Raw genomic sequence first — 21,889 nt, forward strand, 5'->3', positions numbered from 1 at the left:
CATTCATTCCTATGGCTCCAAACAGAGATGAATTTAGAAGCCACCAAACACTTCCACGTTTTCCATTTTTCCATCTACTTGAGTAGTTACATGAGTAAGTATAGTGGCACAAAATAAAACTTTTATTTGGAGCCATAGGAATAAATGGGGCTAGGCTACATGCTAACACATTCAAGAAGCGCACATTCCTTTAAAGGCAGGGTCCATGATCTCTAAAAGCCTATGTTGACATTTGAAATCACCTAAAAACACGCCTCTACCCCAATAGAATCTGGAGCTTCTTTTGATAGACCCGCCCCGCCCCACACATACGACATGCAATGATGTCAGTAAGTAGACATGCCCCCTACTGCTAATTGGCTACAAGTGTGTTTGGGTAGTCGGCCCGAGCGTTTTTCAGAAATCGTGCACTTTGTCTTTAAACATGATGTGGCGATTATAAGCAGGGTGCGATTTGTGAAAAAAACAGAGGGGGGGATGTTTTCATAGGCGTCGAGTTATTTTGTACCCACCACTAGTTTTTACTTTTTTGACTGTTTTCAGTGGTTATGAAGAGCAATATGAGAGAGAAATTTGGTAATTATTGTCTGACCTAACAAAAATCCATTATAATATTATTATTATTTTTTATATATTTCTAATTAAAATATTTCTAATATTCAGAAATGCGCTCTCCGCTCACGAGCTCTGATCGGAACAAACCCGAACCTCACTGTCTGCTGAACTTGCGCAGAAACATCAAAATATAACCAGCTTTTTAAAATGGTTTTAAAACTTAACATTTAGACTATTTTAGCCCAAATTATGAGCTTATTGACGATTTTTTATCATTCTTGACATAATGCGTCTCTGTCCACAGCACATTTCAAAACATTTTAATTCATAAAGATAAATAATGAGAACATGAACTCATCACTGCATTTGCAGGAATTGTAAAATCTTTTTTCTTATTAACTCATGAAGCAGCCTTACGCAATATTTTTATTCTAATAGCTTATCTTTCCCCACACATATGAGCTGTGATCATGCACAACGAAAAAACACGCAAGAATTAAATCTTGAATGGCAAAACTGTATGGCACAATGTAGTGTCAACTTAAACATAAATATGAACAATGGATTTATTGCAAAGTTAAACCATTACAGTAGAAACAGTTTTACTGCTGCTTTTAAAGTAATAATATTAACTTTACACCGCAATGCGGAGCTACAGTGAAATGATAGAAAAGACAGATGCATTATGTGTTAGTCACTTAGCCTCATTTGCGCAAACTGGACGCGCCCGCGCCTCGCTAAACACCTCATCTGCGTGTAACTTCGGCCATTCTCAGTGGTGTGACTGGGACACTAACTCTGCTTGTCATCATAAACAGATAATCAGATTGTGATGTTTATTCCCGCTTTATTAATATGCGGATGAATATGCTGCCTTCCACCGTTTCGACACACAGCTCCATAACCATCTCGCATGTGTTGATAGGCTACTCGTGAGGTGTAACCGGGTCTGTAACCAATCAGATAGCGCCGTGGGCCGGACATTGAGCAAGTCTGCAGAGTGGTGAATACAGAGAGGCTGCGCGCGGCAGCTGTATCAGAGCCAGCCAAAGCAGCGCATTTTAAAACAAAATTGACTTTAATCAAACCACGGATCAGTGATATGTTTTGTGATCCGTCTCGCCACTAGTGTAGTAGCACTGATCACTTTGAGGGGGGGATACATTTATCCCCACCGGGAATAAAAATAATTAAGCAGAGGCAGGGATACATTGACCAGAAAGGGGGAAATCCCACGCATCCCCCCCGGCAAATCGCACCCTGATTATAAGCCTTATAAGCTTTTGAACCAGTGAGGATAGGGCGGCCATTCGTGCCAGTTCTGTCGGATAACATAGTAATAACATAGTTTAATATGGCAAAAAGGTAGACTATTCCTTTAAAATAAATAAATCTTAATTTTCTAATGTATTTTAACTGAAATGTGAGAACCTCAATGACATATGCGGTCGAGCAACCCAACTTCCGGAGAACGCACCCGAAAACATGTTCGGGACGTATCCGGCGGAACTGGCATGAATGGACACCCTAAGTGAGGACCACTTTTCACCTGATTGTTTTTCAGATTTGGCACTAAGCATAGCCGAACCCTTATTTTATCTCCGATCACTTTAACTTTGAATGGATGTCTCTGTCAATATACCTCCTGTGTTTATCCGGAGCGTTTACAAGATTTGGGAAAAAACAACATCACAAAGCATTCACAAGAAACGCTGTTCAATGATACAAAATGGATCCACATGATGTAAATGATACATTATTATAAAGCTGATACTCAAACAGATGACCAGCATACAATTTTCAATGTAACCAAAAATATAAAACATAATATACATTACAAAATATACTTGAACAAAATATAGTTTTTCAAGGTATGCAAGTTCAACATAAAGCACCTTTTGCCTAAAACACAATAAAAAATTTAAAATAAGATGAGTAATGCAATATTGGTTTGTGTTGGTCTGTAATGAACAAATTCCATGAAATTGTTTCACTAAGAGTACTCATTTTTACTCATGGAGATGTCCATTATTTCAACTGGATCAAAGTCATTGTAAGTGCTCCCTGAGACCAACATACAGTAAATGTGAACTATAAGACACTATGTCTCGTAACCATAATGTACATTAAATAAGTGGTTGCACAAATGCAGTAAGCTGACATCATTTTCAAACCAGATTTACCGTCTGTCGTCATCTTTCGAGAATATTAGCACCCCTAAATCACCCAATACACATACTTAAACACTATTGTAGTGAAGAGACCATGGTTACATATGACAAAAGCAGAAATGATACAGAGCATAGATACCGTAGTAAGTTAAAAACAAAAGTAGCACAGATTTCCTGATTTAGTCCTTGGGTTTATGGAAACCTCACAGCATGTATTAGGACCTTTTGTTTCATGTTATTTTTATGAATTTATGTAAGACTCTTGGATAAATTTTAGACACTCAAAAGTATCAGTCTTCTTTATAATCCTGTAGATTAATATACTGTAGGTTAACTATACAGAATACCGCTAGAACGTGGACCATACGACCACATAGTGGTTGCATCAGAACCCTGTCAATACAAATATTTGAGGAGACAAAATAACACAGATACAATCCAGCTTCATCCACAATGTTATTACAAGACCAGCTAGTGATAAAACAAATAACGTTAGGTACAAAACTATACATCAATTACAAAACTGAAAGTCTCTGTAAACAGAAAGCACAATGTCCATTTGACCATCAGCACCCAGACGGACAGAAGACTCCTGTGAAGTCGCTGTCTTAAAGAAACGGTGTAGGATATTTCCCTTAATGCAATCCACCGATACCACAAACGCCTTTAAAGTGTCCTGCCGTCTCTCTTTGTAGCATGTATTTTGTGTTAAAAACACAATATCGACCCCTATCAGCCAGAACGTGTCTAACTGAAGCACACAGGACCGATGGTGAATCCAAATTCGTGACCGCTGTTGCCAAAGATTCCTATGTCACGTAGAGGAAGCAGGCTCATGTCCTCAAACTGGAACACAGACTCCCGTGGCCCGGGATCCATTTCCTTTCCAAACTGGTTAACAACACAAACATAAAGTCTGTTGCAGTTGGACAAAAAAACTGTGATTGTGTGTGAAAAACAATGATATGTAATAATTTATTTAAACTGGAATTTGCCGTATTGAATTTAATAGAGAGCTGCAGGGATGACATATTTTTCTAGGACAACCCGGAAGATAGCTTCACATGGGTTACCTAGGTGGGATTTTTCCATAGGATTATCACAAAAAATAAGTTGTATGATCAACAAAAGGTTATATTACTTGCACAAATAAATCTCACTTTTATGAATTTTGAAGTCTAAATGCATTAAATATAAATTAAAAAGTTAACTTAAAGAGCACCTATTTCATTGCTTAAAAACAACGTTATTTTGTGTATTTGGTATAATACAATGTGTTCGCGTGGTTTATGGTTAAAGGTGACATAGAATGATTGAATGAGGTATTTATCCTTGTTCTGTGACATGTAGACAAAAATTTCTTTGTTTGGGTCTGTAATGCCTTAGAAGCTTCCTAAAAACCTCTCTCAGATAGCTCTATTAGGGTGGGGGATTTTAACCAAGTGGTTTTGCACCTATTTGGCTCCTCCTACTGGCTTAACTTGCAATCTCATTACTGATTGGCTGACTTTGCTGCCACTCAAAAAATGTAGCCAATTATTTTAAAGTGGACGGGCAGTGAGATGCCTATGATGTCATAAGCATCAGATTTTCAGATTGGGCCGTTTTCTGTCTGACATTTCTAAAAGAGGAATTTCTATGAGACTGAGATGTTTAGCATGTTTAGCACTTTTGTATGTTCGTGAATGTGGGTAGACTACCATTATTCAACAAAGACAAGGTAAAAATGGTTTAAATTTTTGTAGACCTTTCTTCCAGTTTGAAAAGCAGGGATTTGGTACAAAACTGTCCCTGATTGGTCAGATATAGGGATGTAACGATTCAATCACGATTCAATCGCGGTCCTCATTAAAAATGCCTGTCTGAAATCGATTCTGAATCGCAAGGCTGCGATTCTTTGTTTTATGCACAGCTTGTGCCTGTATTACAGCATTTGGTCAGTAGGAAGTCCTTATCAATCTAAAATCATTGTGAGTCGGAGTCGTTTATAACATGCATTTAAAAAAGCAACACTCGTTAAATAAAAATCATTCAAAATATTCTTTATTATCATGAAAATACCTGAAACAATTTGAAGAACAGCTTATAAATATTCCTGTAGACATTTCCTGAAATAGCGTTTGTAATGCTACTTCTTGTGTGGCACAAAGGGAGTTTCTGCATGAGAGCGCCCCCTGGGGTTCGGATGTGCCGGGATTTCAACGTAATTCATTCAAATTCATACATTGAGAAAACGCGCATTTGCACGATTAATCATTACACCCCTAGTCAGATAATCTATAAATTGTGATAGATCTGAATACCTCTGACATCAGCCGGAAATGTGACTCTCCTTACCATGTTTGAAAGATTCAGTTGCTAACAGGAGTTCCGAAGCGGGAGGAATTACAATAATTTTGGTCTTGTCTACATAACAAATCCCAGGAAGTAAACTGTTGCCTACAATCCGTGTGTTTGTTAGTCCAAGAAAAGAGATTTACGTTGGAGACGATAACTCGCGTCATTGTTTACTTTGGGGTTTGTATCTTATGCATATCGTTAACATGTACTAATACACACGTACACACCAAAGGAAATGTAAAATCGTTAATCAGATAATTGCGAATTTATACTCTATGGATGTTTTTTTTTGGGGGGGGGGGGGGTTTTGGGGGCTTTACGTTGTTTTTGAGATTTTCATGCGTAATGGCGTATCCTCACAATGAAAGTGCCCTTTTTAAAACATGTAAAACTTTTACAAGGAGAATGATGTAAAAGGACAAAACATGAAAATATCTTGAGCTTGTGTTACCCCAAGATCTAATTCAAGCCATTTACCCAAAACCCCATAAAAATTATGCTAAAATCGTAACTCTTTACAAAATTTACCTACAAAAATACGTCATCCTTACAGCTCTATATTAAAAAGCAACCCTTTTTGAGACCTTGGGGTGAAAGTACCCCATTATTCATTTTTATGAAAGCAGTCACAATGTATTTAAGTACAGTAATTATCCTAAAAATAAAGTTATATTTTATTAAATTTTTTTTGCTGAAATATAACCGGGACATTTTTATGATTTGATCCAATTTCCTCTATTTAATGTGATGATAATAATCAGAGGCATTTTAAACTTTTTACACCACCTACCATGCAGTCTTGCAGTTCTCCTAAATAGCTCTGTTTCACAGCATCAGTACGAAACTGGACCTGGCGCTGTGTCTGTCCCAGTTGCAGTCCAGGAGAACAGGAGTACGTCACTCTTTGCTCGGCTCGGTTGCTTTGCAGTCTTAGAAAGCGAAGCTGGACCACACTCAGGGCTGGATACTCAAACTGACCACAGGAAATTAACATTTTAATATTTGACCAAAAATATAATTGACACAGCCTTAAATGATTAGTCAATTTTCTTGAAAAAAAAAATCCAGATAATTTAATCACCACCATGTCATCCAAAATGTTGATGTCTTTCTTTGTTCAGTCGAGAAGATGTTTTTTGAGGGAAATATTTCAGGATTTTTCTCTTTTTAATGGACTTTAATGGACCCCAACTCTTAACAGTTTTAATGCAGTTTAAAATTGCAGTTTCAAAGGACTCTAAACAATCCCAAACAAGGCATAAGGGTCTTATCTAGCGAAACGATTGTGATTTTTGGCAAGAAAAAAAATATGCACTTTTTAACCACAACTTCTCATCTTTCTCCAGTCCTGTAACGCGCCAGTGCAACCTCACTTAACACGTCATCACGTCAAGAGGCCACGCGTGAAGTATGCGAAACTACGCCCCAATGTTTACAATTGTGGAGAAAGAGGACCGTTCCGATGTTGTTGTATGTCAAATGATACTAATGAATGTCTTTGTGTCAGTTTATTGTTTAAAATGGTCCACAAATGTGCATATATGGTTTTCATATATGGAACACGTGACCTTTCGATGTCATTAAGCAATTACGTGAGGTCGTGCTGGCCCTTCTCACAGCCGGAGGAAGAAGAGAAGTTGTGGTTTAAAAGTGCATATTTTTTATTTTTCTTGCCGAAAATGACAATCGTTTCACTAGATAAGACCCTTATGCCTCGTTTGGGATCATTTAGAGTCCATTGAAACAGCAGTTTTAAACTGCATTAAAACTGTTAAGTGTTGGGGTCCATTAAAATGAGAAAAATAGTGACAAGAAAAAAAAACGACTGAACAGAGAAGACATCAACATTTTGGATGACATGGTGGTGAGTAAATTATCTGGATTTAAATGGGCTAATCCTTTAATATACAGTAGGAAGTAAAAAGCTCTGTAGACTGACAGTACAACTAACCTTAAATCCGCCCTCCAGGGAACTTAACCAGTAGAACCTGCTGTTATTCCCAGAGTCGTTCTGCCAAAGTTTTATGGGCAGCTGTTGAACATGAAAGTAGGAGAATGAGAATAATTTCCAGTGTCCTTTGAAACAGACACTAGTGAGATGTATGGCAGGACATTACATGTGCATCTCTGGGGTGAAGGCAGGTCTCTGCTCCTGTCTTTGAGAAGTTACAGTAAACCAAAAGAGCATCTATAGGACTGCCTTGGTTTGGGTCAATGTAGTAGAAACCTGCAACAATAGTTACACAAGTCATCATTTATTTGCAACCATCCCAAATCTTTAACCACCATTTTTCTTTTCAGTATCTGGATTTTTGGGAATTGAACCTGTGGCTTTGGTGTTGCTAACATTAAGAAAAACACAAACACTGACCGCTGGTGTAGTTGGGATGGCACAGCCACAGCTCTAGACAGGTGGAGGCTGGATGCTGCTTGCTACCATCGGGTGGATCCACCAGCAGCCGGAGGTCACGGTACAGCGAGTCTAGCAGTGTCTGAACCAAAGAGTAATTGGGCTTGTCTGAACTGTACATCAGGTCCTATTGGAGAATAAATGTCAGACAGAGAAAGTGAATTATGGAGCATTTAACTGAGGGTCTAACAATAAGTAAGTCCTCCAGTCACATGAATTACAGAAGATAAATGGCACATTTTATTTCTGCATTAATGCAGCAAAGGAATAGTTTCTTTAGTCAGACTCTGAATCAAAACCTTCAAGGGGACATTTCACAAGACTTTTTTAGGATTTGAAATAAATCTTTGATGTCCTCAAAGTACGTATGTGAAGTTTTAGCTCAAAATATCATAGATAATTTATTATAGCATGTTAAAATTGACACTTTGTAGGTGTGAGCAAAAATGTTGCGTTTTTGGACGTGTCCTTTTAAATGCAAATGAGCAGATCTCTGCACTAAATGTCAGTGCCGTGGTTGGATAGTGCAGATTAAGGGGCGGTATATCTTCTTCTGACATCACAGCGGTAGACAAATTTCAATGACCTTTTTTCACATGCTTGCAAAACTAAGTTCCTGGGTTGATCTTTATCACATTTTATAGAAGCACTGGTGACGCAATTATAAAAAACTTAGATTTTCATGATATGTCATCTTTAATAAAAAAAGGTCAGGTGTATAAAACAGATATGAATACATACAGTAAAAAATTAAAAAGGTAAATTAGGCTTTGATCAGAAAATGTGATTTAAAGAAAAGTGTTTAAAAAAAGTGTTTAAACATGGCTAAAATAGCCAGGCAGATGCCAACTGTGAGTGCTTGTCAGCTTTTTTTTAGCTGGGCGCTTGGGTTGTTATGATATTTCAGTTCTGTTTATAAGTCATTGTACGATGCGCCACCCCTCCTCCACCGTAATTGGATGGTCGAGTGAAAGTGACATTGACGAGCTGAGCATTTTAACCAAAGTTAAACATTTTTTAATGCAGAAAACTGGCGCTTACACGGAAAAAAACGCCAGCTGCTGCCATTTTTTTTTTTAAAGTGCGGCACATCCATTGGAAACATTTAAAAACATACCCCGCCCGGAGTCTAAATAAAACAAAAATACTAGTTTCATACAAGATTTAAATTTACCAGGAAACAATTTCATCAATTTACATATGTACACACATTTGTCAGACACTTTTTAGGTTATTTTATTAGTATCTGTGTTCCCTGGAAATCAAACCTCCAATTTTTGTGCCGCTAACATATTGCTTAACTATTAGAGCTACACAATTACAGCTTAAATCTGAATAGCAAATTGCGATGTTTACAGTGTCAACAAAACTAAGACAACTAACAACTTACCTTCATCTGAGTCAGGGTCAAGTTCAGAGAAAGACCTGGAGGTCCTGGAGGACCCGGTGGACCCTAAAATAATAAAAAAACTAAAATCTTATCTGAAGATTATGTGGTTGTAAACTCTTAGGGGTGGTTTCCCGGACAGGGTTTAGGTTAATCCAGTACTATGCCTTATTAATATAAGGGTCATTCAAGAAGGTTTTACAAGCATGCCTTACAAAAAACACTACAGGTGTGCATCTTATAACAAAACAATGTCAACAAAATATGTTAAAATTAAACAGGACAAGGTGTTTAAATCTGGGACTTAGATAAGCACTGTCCGGATATCTGCCCCTTAGAGTATTTGATAAGAGGTTATTTCATTTTTTGTAAGCAAAAACTGTTATCATATAGTTTGCTGTATTAAAGCCACAATAAGGCAACTTACTGGTAAGCCTGTGAGTCCTGGGGGCCCAGGAGGCCCCTGAAATCCTTTAAGTCCCTAAGATTAAAAATTAACATTTTACACATAAAATTTAATATGAACAAAATATTATTTTCATCGAAGACTGTTTAATCTGCAGCACTGATCTGTGTAGTCCTACTTACAGTAACTTTGGTAGACTAAAGTTTAAATCTTTAACAGCTCTGTTTTATTCATGACAACAAATTTACATTCATACCTTGTCTCCAAACAAGCCCTGTAGGATAGAGGAGATAAACAACACTAAAATTAGAAATGATCTTCATGCTCATTTATACATAAAACAGGCTGCACCTGCGATAAAGCATTTCGCTATCCCTACTTGTGTCATTAAATGAATTAACCGTGCTTCCATATCTTGAAAGGACAGGCTGCATGTTAATGCATCTGCAGCAGGTGCGACATTACTAAAAAATGGGGCTCTTAGTTTAACAAATAGAAAGTGGTAAAATGTTATATTTACCGGTATTCCTGGTATTCCAGGTATCCCTCTGGGCCCAGCATGGCCGATATTCCCCTTTAGGAAAAGTATAAACATTTTTACATGCATTAAAGCATAAGCATGAATATATATTTTCATTATATTTTCTTTATATATAATTAAAACTTAAAATTACAAAAAAATTACCGTACCAAACCATATTTTTTTCTCTTACCTGCTCCCCCTTTGGTCCTGGAGGTCCAGGAGGCCCAAGTGGCCCTAGATTTCCCTACAGAGAACAAAGATTCTTTTAAGACTTATTTTAAACACTAAATTGACCTTTTGTTTTAACCTTTTTTACCTTTAAGCCGTCTTTTCCAGGTGGACCAGGCGACCCTTGTTCCCCCTTCTCACCCTATTATGCGATAGTTAAGGTATTATATGAATAACACATTTACAAAAGGCCTAAAAGTCCAACCTGAGCACATTTTAAACATACCTCAGCTCCATTAACCCCCTCATTCCCAGGATCTCCTCTTAACCCTGGTATTCCCTGTCACACAAAGAAAAAAAAGTGTAGTTTATGATTCATTATATATAGATCAGGAATTGGTGCATAACTATCTTAATACAGTGCTTCTGTATAGTTAAACTGGAACTGATAAATGTATAGCTTGAATGAACTGTAAGTATTGTAGCATAAATATGAATATAAATACAACATTTGAAGAAATTAAGGTAACGTGTCATTATAGTACAATTTATTGGTACAGTAATTCCATGGAATGTTACTTACTATACTTCCGCCCCATCCAGGAAGGCCTTTCTCCCCCTCATCTCCTTTTGTTCCCTATTGGACAATCAAAAAAATAAAATAATTCAAGAATTAAACACATCATGTGTTTGAATGAAATGTAAATGTTGTTAATTTCATTTCTGACCTTTTCTCCTCTTGCCCCTCTGGTTCCCCTTAGCCCTGCTTTGCCTCTTTTACCCTTTGGATGTACAAAAATATACAGTTTATTAGATGTAATTTATTCATTTAATTAATTTATTATAGATTTAAAATAAATATATACATACCAATGATCTACAGTATTAAACTATAGTACCCAAACTATAGATTAGAAAATATCATATTATCTTACCCTTCGTCCAATGTGACCCACTTTTCCTGGTGCTCCGTTTTTGCCATCATCCCCCTAAAGATTTCATCAATATTAAAAGAAATTGCAGATAAGAGCATAAGAGAATCTGTATTCTGATTGGCTACCTCAACCAGTACTTACAACTGAAAGCAAAACAAAAAGGTCATTGTGACCTTACCTTCTCTCCTTTCATCCCTTCTCTTCCTTCGGGTCCCGAGACACCTGTGCGACCCTGCAACAATCAAAATTCATTAAAGGCCTGATGATCAAACACCACTGTTGAGTTAAAGAAGCACAGACTGAATAACAATAAGGTAAAAAATGAAGCAGGGTCTTTTCAACAACAGCCCTGTTTACCTCGGGTACCAGAATATGTTTTGGGTGATGCATTAATAAAAGGCCAAACATTAAAGTTGACAACATGTAAAATAAAAAACAATTTGATGTATAGTCACTTATTAAGCACTAACCGGAGATCCTGGTTGACCCGGTAAGCCTCGTTCCCCTGGTTCACCTGGTGGCCCCTTGGTGGTGATTAAAATGTTTGGGTTAATCAATAACTGCAGACTTACTGCCTGTACAGTGCATTATAATCATGTATATTCCAGGTTTAAATGGTCTTTACCTCTAAACCAGGCAGTCCCGGTGGTCCCTGAATACCTGGAAGACCATCTGGACCCTAAAGTAATGTTATAATAGTGGATGTGCAGGCATTTTTAAGTTGTCAGAAATTTAAAAAGTTCATTGTGTGCTCACCTCCGGCCCTGGTTCTGCTTTATCACCTGGATCTCCTTTCTCTCCTACAGGTCCAGGAAGACCTTTTGGGCCTAAAAAACCTTGTGGACCGACCAGGCCGACACCACCCTAAGAGGCAATATATACAACAAATAAGCCCCTAGGAGATTCACTTCACATTATTTTGACATTATATTTGGCAGAAACACAAATTATTTAGTATGGAAATAAAGCAATTTTTAAAGCTTAGACAATATGTGATCTAGTTTTTAAAAGCCCAGCTACAGTCAATCTTTTGTGATTTACTGTTTTCTTCATAAAATCTTCCTACGGTACTTTACATTGGCATCTAATGCCATCTCTAGGCATTTTTTCTGTGTATATATACTGTATTTTGTGTAGTTTTTTAAATCAGGGTATATTTTGTACATTATATTTCTGTACATTGTGTGTATTTAACCAACCGCTATCACTTTGTTTATGTAAATGAGGAAAAGTCATGTCACTCTCCGGTTAAATACGGTGTACCGCAGGGATCAGTTCTAGGTCCTATCCTTTTCTCGTTATACATGTTATCTCTAGGAGAAACATAACATAAGTTTTCACTGCTGATGATACCCAGCTTTACATCTGCTTACATCCTAGCGAAACCCACCAGTTTTCTAAGCTAACAGACTGCATAAGTGATATCAGTGATTGAATGGCAAATAACTTCCTTATGCTAAACTCCAATAAGACAGAGATACTTATTATTGAACCAAATCGCCCCAAACAAAATATGTCAAATTACAAGTTGTCCATAGACGGCTGCACTGTGCCATCTTCCACAGTCAAGAACCTAGGTGTGATGTTCGACAGCAATCTAATATCTGGTCACTTAATTATCCATAGAATATCAAAAGTGTCTAAAGGTGGTAGATTCTTTTTCCTACTTAGCCCCTAAGCTCTGAAATGATTTACTCAGCAATGTTCGAGAATCAGACACAGTCGATCAATTTAAGTCTAAACTAAAGACATATCTTGTTAAAGGACAAGTTCGGTATTTTGCACTTAAAGCCCTGATTTCACATTGTTTATGATGAAATAGAACGGTTTTGACTGAAATTTCGACATATGATGCTGGCCCGAGAATTTTCGGGTGTTTCTTATATCAGCCCCCACCTCTACAATGGGTATATAGGTGCACAGGAACAATCCTTCCTAAAATGCATTAAACTTTCATTTACAAAGACGTGAAACTCACCGAGTGGTCAGGGGTGTTCACTGATATGCTCACAGAAAAATCACTGCAAAAGATGCTTTCCAACAGGTTTTATCGTAGTTTTGTATTTGTATAGTTAACTCCATTGACTTGTATTAGATGTGCTGTGAGGTACGGTATTACTCCGCGGCAGGAACTTGTTTCTATTCTTGCAATTGGCAAAGGCGGATTATCGCCACCAACTGGGCTGGAGTGTCTATTATTCAAGCTCTCAATGGAAAAATAGGTCCAAAAGTTTACAACGAATGCTAAAACACCTGTTGGAAAGCATCTTTTGCAGTGATTTTTGTGTGAGCATATCAGTGAACACCCCTGACCACTCGGTGAGTTTCACGTCTTTGTAAATGAAAGTTTAATGCATTTTAGAAAGGATTGTTCCTGTGCACCTATACACCCATTGTAGAGGTGGGGGCTGATACAAGAAACACCCGAAAATTCTCGGGCAAGCATTCCCAACCTTTCCCACAAGGTTTTCTCCTAGGAGTTTTTTTCAACACCTAGGGAGTCAGCTGACATTGGCTTCACTTAGAACTCTCTTCTATACAACACATTTTTACTACACTCCCTAGTATGGTTAAATCTTAGCCGCTTTACTCTGCTTCTTATGTTGTGCATCAGTTTTTCTGTGTTTTCTCCTGCTTTTTTAATGTAAAGCTGCTTTGATACAATTAAACAATTGTGAAAAGCGCTAAATAAATAAAATTGAATTGAAATCACATTTTGATGCTCAAATCAGATTAAAGGTGGGGTGTATGATCTCTGAAAGCCAATGTTGACATTTGAAATTACCTAAACAAACACACCCCTACCCCAATAGAATCTGGACCTTCTTTTGATAGACCCGCCCCACACATACGCAACCCAGGCAACGATGTTGGTTAGTAGACACGCCTTTTTTTGCTGATTGGCTTCAAGTGTATTTTTGGTACAACTCCCTTTTCCAAAGTGTTTTTAAAAATATCATGCACCCCACCTTTAACAGAGCCTGCACTGTACAGACAGAGCTCACATTTAAAACTAAGAAACAAGGATTACCTGTGCCCCGTCTTTTCCCATCTCACCTCTTACACCTTTGGGACCTGCAATTCCCTGGTTTAAAGCACAATTACAGAGCGAATATATTACACAGTGATATTTTTGGACATACAATGAAAACTATTCCAATTTAAACAAGATGTGTCATGTTACAGTATATTCTTTGCACGAGATGAATAAAAAATGTAATAAATCAGAACCTCAGGTCCAACATCTCCTGGTTCACCAGGCAAACCACTGGGCCCAACCTCTCCCTATAAAAGAAGAAGGGTGTGAGATCAAGAAATGTAATAAATGATCTATTATGTAATCTATATATGTGTGTTCAATGAATTATTTCCAAAGTTTTTCAAAATCAGTGTACAGATAATTTCTTAGAAATTTCCTTCATGCAATTCCTGTGCATGATACTGATTCACTGATTCATATACTGTAAAAAAAATCCGTAGAAATTGCAGCTGGGTTGCCGGTAATTTACCATAGATTTAAATTTATGTTATTTACTGGCAACATTTTGTTCAAAGTTAAATGAACATTTAACATTTACAAGTCTTTGTCTTTACAGAGTAAAACTAAAAAAAACAGCATCAAGCAAAACATTCTGGGAAACAAAATCTGAAGCAAAATACAGAAAAAGGTTAATGATGATTTCTGGTTCCCAGAATGCTTTGCAGGAGGCTGTTATTGTATAGTTTTATTCTGTAAAGATAAAGACTTGTTAATATTTAACATTTATTAAACATTGAACAAACTCTTGCCAGTAAACAACATAATTTTAAATCTACGGTAAATTACCGGCAACCCAGCTGCAATAACATTGTAATTTCTACGGATTTTTTTTACAGTGTACTAAGTAAGATAAGATGCACCCTATAAGAGGAATAAAATGTGTTACCTTGCTTCCTGGAGGTCCGTCTGGCCCCACTCGACCTGGGTGACCTGTTTCACCCTAAAATACAATTAAACAGAATTAAATCAATAACTTATTAAATTATTCTCATGCAAAATACTGTAAAAGACTCACTGTAAAAGGTGTAAAATATCACTCACCTCTATACCTTTCTGACCTCCAGGACCAACGCCACCCATAAGTCCTGGCTCACCCTAAACAAAACAGCCTTTGATCACACATACTATCTAATACATGCACAATGAAATTACTTTAGTCTTCCATACTCTCATACTTAAAAGAGAAATAATGGCAAGATTTATCTGATGAAACAGACATGGGTAGATGAAATATAATGTAAAGATACATGATGATAAATAGGTCTAAATGTGGTAAAATGCTGACTGCGCTCACCTGCAGGCCAATCTGTCCTTTAGTTCCCTTTGACCCCTTCTCTCCTTGTTTTCCCACATCTCCCCACGGCCCCTCTAAACCAGTAAACCCCCGTGGCCCGATATCACCCTGAGAAAAAAATATTACTTATTACTACAAACATCTTATTACATTTTGTACCATTTTCAGTGTACTGGCAAAGTTTTTATAATGTTTGGTAATGGTAACACATGTGAAACAACTGTATAGATGATTAACCTTTTCTCCTTTAGGGCCTGGATCACCAATAACGCCAGCTGGGCCACTATCGCCCTTTATCAATAAAGACCAATATTACCATTTCATAAGATAACAAACCTACAGTATAATGAGATCAATAGGCTTCAAAAGGTAATTTTGCAGACCCTCACCTGTCTACCTGCTGGGCCGGATGGACCCATTAGACCTTTTGCACCTGGAGGCCCAACATCTCCTTTTTGTCTTTGAGAACCAGTCTTACCTATGGCACCTTTGTCCCCCTGGATGTATGTGAATATATTTAAAAAACAAACTTTTTTTAATCAAAAAACCATTATTGATAATGGCGTAGTAACTATCACCATACCTTATCGCCTTTCCATCCAGGAGGCCCCTCAAAACCTGTTGGACCAAGAAGACCCTGTAAAGGAACCAGAATCAAACAAACTAATGTAATTTATTACTTAACATAATTTATTTCACATTGAACATAACAAGAGATTGCAGCTTTCTTATGTTTTGGCGCTTTTCCATTTCATAGTACCCTATGGTTTGGTTTAGGACAACTTACTTTTGGGGGCTTTTCCACTGGGTGCAGTACGTAGTACCTGATACTTTTTTTAGTACTGCTTCGGTTGGGGTTCCAAGTGCCCCGAGCTGATACCAAAACGTGATGTGAAAACAATGTAGATCACTGATTGGCCTGAGAGAATCATCACTACCAGCATCATTGCTATAATGTAAGATTAGCTTTACCTTTGTGCTAGCTTGCGCTGTCTCGAGCAAAGAAGTTGTCATCTGTGCTTTGCTGTAAGTTCCCAAACTCCCTTTAAGTGATGAAAAACATCCACAGGTTGAGAATCAGGAACATCATAACAGTTTTTTCTAGACTTGCAGTTTGTGGTGGCACATTTGCGATGCGCACGTCCACATATATCCTTAAATGAGGCTCAGCGGAGCGCGCGACTGATGCCATGGGTGTTGTGCAGAAACTGTCATGTGAGACGGAGGTAGTGATAAACGCGATGTGCAAACATCTATTTGTGTGGTCAATTTCAATTTCGTGGCGGACTGAGAAATAAATGAATGCTTGGGAATGTACAACGACGCTCACTTGTATGATGTCACAGCAATAGGCAGCGCAAATATAACGACACGCCTATAATCCATCCCACTGCTAAGTGATACTAAACTCAATGGAAAAGCTAACCAAGCCAAAGTGAGGTGAGCTGACCTGACCAGACCCAAACCAAACCAAACCGTGGGGTACTATGCAATGGAAAAGTGCCATTATAGTAAGCTTTCTGTGCCTAACCTGAGGCCCTTCCAGTCCAAGGGGCCCATCGTCACCAGCAGGGCCCATCATTCCCTGCAAAACCACAGTTTATTAAAAATGTTTCATTTCATAAAAAGCACAGTTTATGCCTTTCCAAAAGCCTTTTGTTCACTTGCACCTTCTCTCCTTTCTCCCCATCAACACCAGGCCCTCCACTTGGCCCTTGAGGACCCTAAAAGAAAAGAAAATTGAGATCATTCTCAATGCTAATCTTCAATGTAAAACTTTTGAAATCCATCATTGGGTACGGCAAGAAGAATTATTACTTACTGGAACACCCATGGCTCCGATTGGCCCTGGGTCCCCCGGTGGTCCTTTACTTCCACTTGGCCCTGGTTTTCCGATGGCCCCACTGACTCCTTGCAGTCCTGGAGGTCCCTTTAGTAGACAATCAATAAAAAAATAAGTTTTACGATTCATCATTAAAACTTACATTAACAGCCAAATGTTAATAAATAAACGAAATATGCTCACACATGCTCCATCTGTTCCCAAAGGCCCGGGATCTCCCCGTTGGCCCTGTAAAAAGTAAAAAAATAAGATTTTTAAGGGATAGTTTGGCCAAAAATGATATTAAACCTATGATTTACTCACCCCCAAGTCGTCCGAGATGCATAGGTCCATCATTTTTCAGAAAAACACATTTTCAGTTATTTTAGAAAATGTTTTCGATCTTTCAGTTAATCAAATGTAAAGTTACAGGGTCCACGTCCTTCAAGTCCCTCCCCAAAGAAATCCAAGCGGCTCCAGGATGATAACCAAAGGCCTTCTGAGGGTAATTCAAGCCGGGTTTGTTGTAGAAATATCCATATTTAAACCTTTATAAACGAAAATAACTAGCTTCCGGAAATGCCGCCATCTTGGTCGCCTCCGCATTCAAGATGAGAGCGTACACAGTTTACAGAGATTTTTCTGCTGCTCTGTGCCCCCGCCCTCCGAATTTGTCATCCGTCACTAGAAAAAGTGCATACACTATGCTGATACTCTCTTCTGAATACAGAGAAGTCTAAGATGGCGGAAATTATTGTAAGCTAGTTATTTTCGTTTATAAAGTTTTAAATATGGATATTTCTACAACAACACAGCACAGATTACCGTCATAGGTCTTTGTTTATCATCGTGGAGCCGTTTGGATTTCTTTGGGGAAGGATAAAAGCACCTTTTTTGGACTTGAAGGACGTGGACCCCGTAACTTTATTGTTAACGACTGAAAGATCTAAGACATTTTCTAAAATAACTGAAAATGTGTTAGTCTGAAAAACGATGGACATATGCATCTCGGACCGCTTAGGTGTGAGTAAACATGGGTTTAATATCATTTTAGGGCGGACTATCCCTTTAACCTTAACCAAACCAGTAAGGTCCCAGTGAGTTTATTTTTTATGAAATCTAATATTTTTCAGTAGTGGAATATACCTGGGGTCCTGACATGCCTTTCTCACCTACTGGACCAGGGGGACCCTAAACAACACACATAAAGGTTAAGAACATTAGTCACTACAGCATACAAAGGACACAGTATTACACCTGTGGCAACTGCACGGCATTTTTCATGGGAATGAAAAACAGACATGGTCTACATGTAAAGGTTAGTGACATCTAATATAATAATAATAATAATAATAGTTTGGCGTTAGTTAGATAAGCTCTATCCCACACTTACTTGAAGTCCAGGCTTCCCAACAGGTCCCGGAGGTCCTCTAGAACCTGGCTCTCCCTGCAAAATAAATAATTTTACTTATGAATTTAAAGTTAGTTTTGGTGAATTTCATACATGATTTCATAAAATAATGCATTGTTTGTGTGATGCCTAAGGCTGAAAGTGTAACGTGTTTTTACTCTCTCTCCGGTGTGGCCTGGTCTTCCTCTCGTGCCCGTGTTTCCTGGGAAACCCTTGAGAGAATGCACAGAATGAGCTGCTACATAAACACATCACCTTACGCATCATTCTCTTCCCATTCCTCTCTATAAGAGCCCTGTGGAGGGGTCACTTACATACATGCCAACAGGGCCCTGCGGTCCCTCGGATCCTGTCTTTCCAGTAAAACCCTAGGAGAAATACACACAAAAACATCACGGAAAATGTGCATGATTACATGAACTGTATGGTTATGGCAAACAAACAGGTCATAAACTTACCCTCTCTCCTGGTGGTCCTGGACTGCCCATAGGCCTGTCTCGTCCTGGTGGACCCTTTTATTAAAACACATTCATTACTATAGGTAGCATCACATCATCTACTGTATTTGTCTGCCTGCTTGTATGTCCTTTCTCTTTAAAACATTAGATTTTAACAACGCATGTGATCCAGTCTATGGCAATCCATAATGTAAAGAACATTCTGTGAAAATTTGACCTTGATATCTTTAAGGTCATATGAAAGATTGAAATCAAGGTGATATCAATGAGTGAAATCAAACGTTAATGCTTTAAATTCAACCCTTTAATTGATTTTTAAAAGGTATGTAACACTGACACTGAAAAGTAAAGAAAACTCACCATAGACCCCGGTGGTCCATCTTGACCAGACTCTCCAGCAATCCCTTGCAGTCCCTAAGGTTTGAGACACCAGCCAAGATTGAGAACCTCAAGTGTAAACTTTTTGCTGCAAACCATTGACCTTTTCTGTCAAGGTCTACTGCACTTTACTGAAGTCTTTATAGTTGGTATGGTGCAAATGAAACTTTGACAGCACAGGGTATGCCCACCTCTGTTTGTATAACCTCTTTATGATTCATAAAAGGCATGGCCCATCCCCTATAAAATGTGGTCATTCGTTTTTAAATGCCCTGCGCAGATGCTCAAGCATGATAACACTGACTCTTACTTTATTGCAAAAAGTGCACAGTTCAGTTACAGATCCTACATAAATAGTTTTTTAGGACAGTGGCTGCATGAAAGGGACACTCCACTTTTTTAAAAATATGCTTATTTTCCAGCTCCTCTAGAGTTAAACGCCCAATCCCTGGGTCTGGTGCTAGCACTTTTAGCAACGCTTAGCACAATCCATAGAATTGCAGAGAATGGTTTACCAAAACTAAGTTACTGGGTTGTTCTTTTATCACATTGTCTAGGTTGATAAAAGCACTGGGGACCCAACTATAGCAATTACACATGGAAAAAGTCAGATATTCATGAAATGTCTCCTTTAAAACTATGGGTTGGTGGGATTTCCTACAAAGAGAGTTGAACCCACCATTGGTCCTTTATTTCCTGCATTACCCACAAGGCCTTGTGGTCCCTGAAGCATAAGAAAGAACAATTAAAATCGAGCTGAATGAAACAAAGTGTTGGTTAAAGTAATGTGAGGAAAACTATGACAAAGATATCCTGTTTGTACATTGAGATTAAAGTACCATGTATATACTATAGTACATGTTGTAAATATGGTTTTCAATCAATAACATGATAGATGCCATCACTACTTACAAGTAGAAACTATATGTGACTCTGGACCACAAAACCAGTCATAAGTTGCATGGGTACACTGCAAAAAAGGACATTTTTATAGTATTTTTGTCTTGTTTTCAGTAAAAATATCTAAGAATTCTTAAATCAAGATGTTTTTTTCTGGATGAGCAAAATGACCTAAGAAAATAAGTGTAGTCTTTGGACAAAAATATACAGTTTAAGTGAATTTGTGCTTAAAACAAGCAAAAATATCTGCCAATGGGGTGAGAAAATTTTTCTTGAATTTAGTTTTTAAGAAAAATTGTAAAGATTTTTTTGCTTACCCCTTTGGCAGAATTTTTTGCTTGTTTTTTTGCACAAAATCACTTAAATTTGATATTTTTGGTCTAAAAACTAAACTTATTTTCTTGGGTCGTTTTGCTCATCAAAAAAGCATCTTAATTTAATTTTTAGATATTTTTACATAAAACAAGACAAAAATATTAAGAATTTTTTTTCTTGAAAATCCTTTTTTGCAGTGTATGGGTCAAAATTAAGGATTTTTAATTTCTTATAAGTAAAGATCATGCTTCATGAAGATATTTTGTACATTTTCTACTGTAAATATATAAAAATGTTTTTATCATTAGTAATATGTGTTGCTAAGGACTTCACTTGGACAACCTTAAAGGTGATTTTCTCAACAACTTGATTTTTTTGCACCCTCAGATTCCATATTTTCAAATAGTTTCATCTCGGCCATATCCTAACAAACCATACATCAATGAGAAGCTTATTTATTCAACTTTCATATAATGTTGAATTGACCCTTCTGGTTTTGTGGTCCATGGTCACACATCATGTAATTTTTATGTGCTTTTACAATAATCCCTGTTATTATTTTACAGTACAGCCCATGGTGCATACAGTATATAAAAATGATGCTTATTTTACAGTTGTCATGGTATTAAAATATAGAATGGGAACCTGTGTACCAGGCTTTCCTTCAGCTCCAACAGGTCCTGTTGAGCCAGGTAAACCCTGAAATAAACACAATATAAAACTGACATGCTGCACAAAAGACTTCCATAAGCTGCGACGGTACAGATTTGGCCTAATCTCTGTTTGTGGGCCTTTCTTGGACACTTACAGGGAATCCAGGCATGCCGGCGTGACCCCTCTGCCCTGTTCGACCCTGAAAATAAGACATGCATTAAGACGAATTTGAATGAAAAACGAATTTATGAAAGATACTATGGTAAAAATTTTTATTACCTTTAGCCCTCTAGTGCCAGGCTTTCCTTGAAGGCCTTCAGGACCTTTGTTCCCCTTCATTAAAACCAAGATTAGACATTAGTAATGAAGAATATTATATAAATGTTTTTATAATCTAGCACACTGTCAATTCCAATCTCTGTAATAAAGCGCAATTCTGACCTTTGGCCCCTCCTTGCCCACTTTGCCATCCAGACCAGCTTCACCATCCTCACCCTGTGTTTGAAGGAACAGTATTAAGACTCCTAAAATTTTTGTTACCGTGGACAGACAAGTACAAGTGTAAATGTGCCTATTTTAGGTAATTGTACATACATGTACAATGTAACTCATACCTGAAACCCTTGCTCTCCTGGTAGACCTCTGTTTCCTGGAAAACCAGGAAAGCCTGTCGGTCCCTGCTCACCTTGAATGCCTTGTACCCCTATGGAACCTCTAGTACC

At 37.8% G+C, this 21,889-nt stretch overlaps 1 protein-coding gene across 1 annotated transcript in view; it reads right to left on the minus strand.

Moving 5' to 3' along the window:
- Positions 1–2,260: 2,260 nt before the first annotated feature.
- LOC135721694 (uncharacterized) overlaps positions 2,261–21,889 on the minus strand; it is an 87,151-nt gene continuing 67,522 nt past the window's right edge. Inside the window, exons 26-68 of the mRNA XM_065244121.2 lie at positions 21,782–21,889; positions 21,609–21,662; positions 21,447–21,500; positions 21,322–21,366; positions 21,159–21,212; positions 19,978–20,022; positions 19,281–19,334; positions 18,921–18,974; positions 18,777–18,830; positions 18,621–18,674; positions 18,445–18,498; positions 18,198–18,242; positions 17,256–17,300; positions 17,052–17,159; positions 16,900–16,953; positions 16,761–16,814; positions 15,813–15,866; positions 15,619–15,726; positions 15,467–15,520; positions 15,230–15,337; positions 14,977–15,030; positions 14,822–14,875; positions 14,127–14,180; positions 13,927–13,980; positions 11,652–11,759; positions 11,521–11,574; positions 11,366–11,419; positions 11,074–11,127; positions 10,896–10,949; positions 10,689–10,742; positions 10,544–10,597; positions 10,247–10,300; positions 10,109–10,162; positions 9,983–10,036; positions 9,790–9,843; positions 9,526–9,543; positions 9,291–9,344; positions 8,867–8,929; positions 7,438–7,603; positions 7,184–7,293; positions 7,018–7,098; positions 5,857–6,039; positions 2,261–3,617 (exon numbers count right to left, since the gene is read on the minus strand). Coding sequence (XP_065100193.1) covers positions 3,474–3,617; positions 5,857–6,039; positions 7,018–7,098; positions 7,184–7,293; positions 7,438–7,603; positions 8,867–8,929; positions 9,291–9,344; positions 9,526–9,543; positions 9,790–9,843; positions 9,983–10,036; positions 10,109–10,162; positions 10,247–10,300; positions 10,544–10,597; positions 10,689–10,742; positions 10,896–10,949; positions 11,074–11,127; positions 11,366–11,419; positions 11,521–11,574; positions 11,652–11,759; positions 13,927–13,980; positions 14,127–14,180; positions 14,822–14,875; positions 14,977–15,030; positions 15,230–15,337; positions 15,467–15,520; positions 15,619–15,726; positions 15,813–15,866; positions 16,761–16,814; positions 16,900–16,953; positions 17,052–17,159; positions 17,256–17,300; positions 18,198–18,242; positions 18,445–18,498; positions 18,621–18,674; positions 18,777–18,830; positions 18,921–18,974; positions 19,281–19,334; positions 19,978–20,022; positions 21,159–21,212; positions 21,322–21,366; positions 21,447–21,500; positions 21,609–21,662; positions 21,782–21,889 — 2,943 coding nt within the window. The 3' untranslated portion in view covers positions 2,261–3,473. The remainder of the gene's footprint in view (positions 3,618–5,856; positions 6,040–7,017; positions 7,099–7,183; positions 7,294–7,437; positions 7,604–8,866; positions 8,930–9,290; positions 9,345–9,525; positions 9,544–9,789; positions 9,844–9,982; positions 10,037–10,108; positions 10,163–10,246; positions 10,301–10,543; positions 10,598–10,688; positions 10,743–10,895; positions 10,950–11,073; positions 11,128–11,365; positions 11,420–11,520; positions 11,575–11,651; positions 11,760–13,926; positions 13,981–14,126; positions 14,181–14,821; positions 14,876–14,976; positions 15,031–15,229; positions 15,338–15,466; positions 15,521–15,618; positions 15,727–15,812; positions 15,867–16,760; positions 16,815–16,899; positions 16,954–17,051; positions 17,160–17,255; positions 17,301–18,197; positions 18,243–18,444; positions 18,499–18,620; positions 18,675–18,776; positions 18,831–18,920; positions 18,975–19,280; positions 19,335–19,977; positions 20,023–21,158; positions 21,213–21,321; positions 21,367–21,446; positions 21,501–21,608; positions 21,663–21,781) is intronic.

This window comes from Paramisgurnus dabryanus, chromosome 18 (genome assembly GCF_030506205.2).
Source record: "Paramisgurnus dabryanus chromosome 18, PD_genome_1.1, whole genome shotgun sequence".
In the NCBI taxonomy this organism is placed as follows: domain Eukaryota; kingdom Metazoa; phylum Chordata; class Actinopteri; order Cypriniformes; family Cobitidae; genus Paramisgurnus; species Paramisgurnus dabryanus.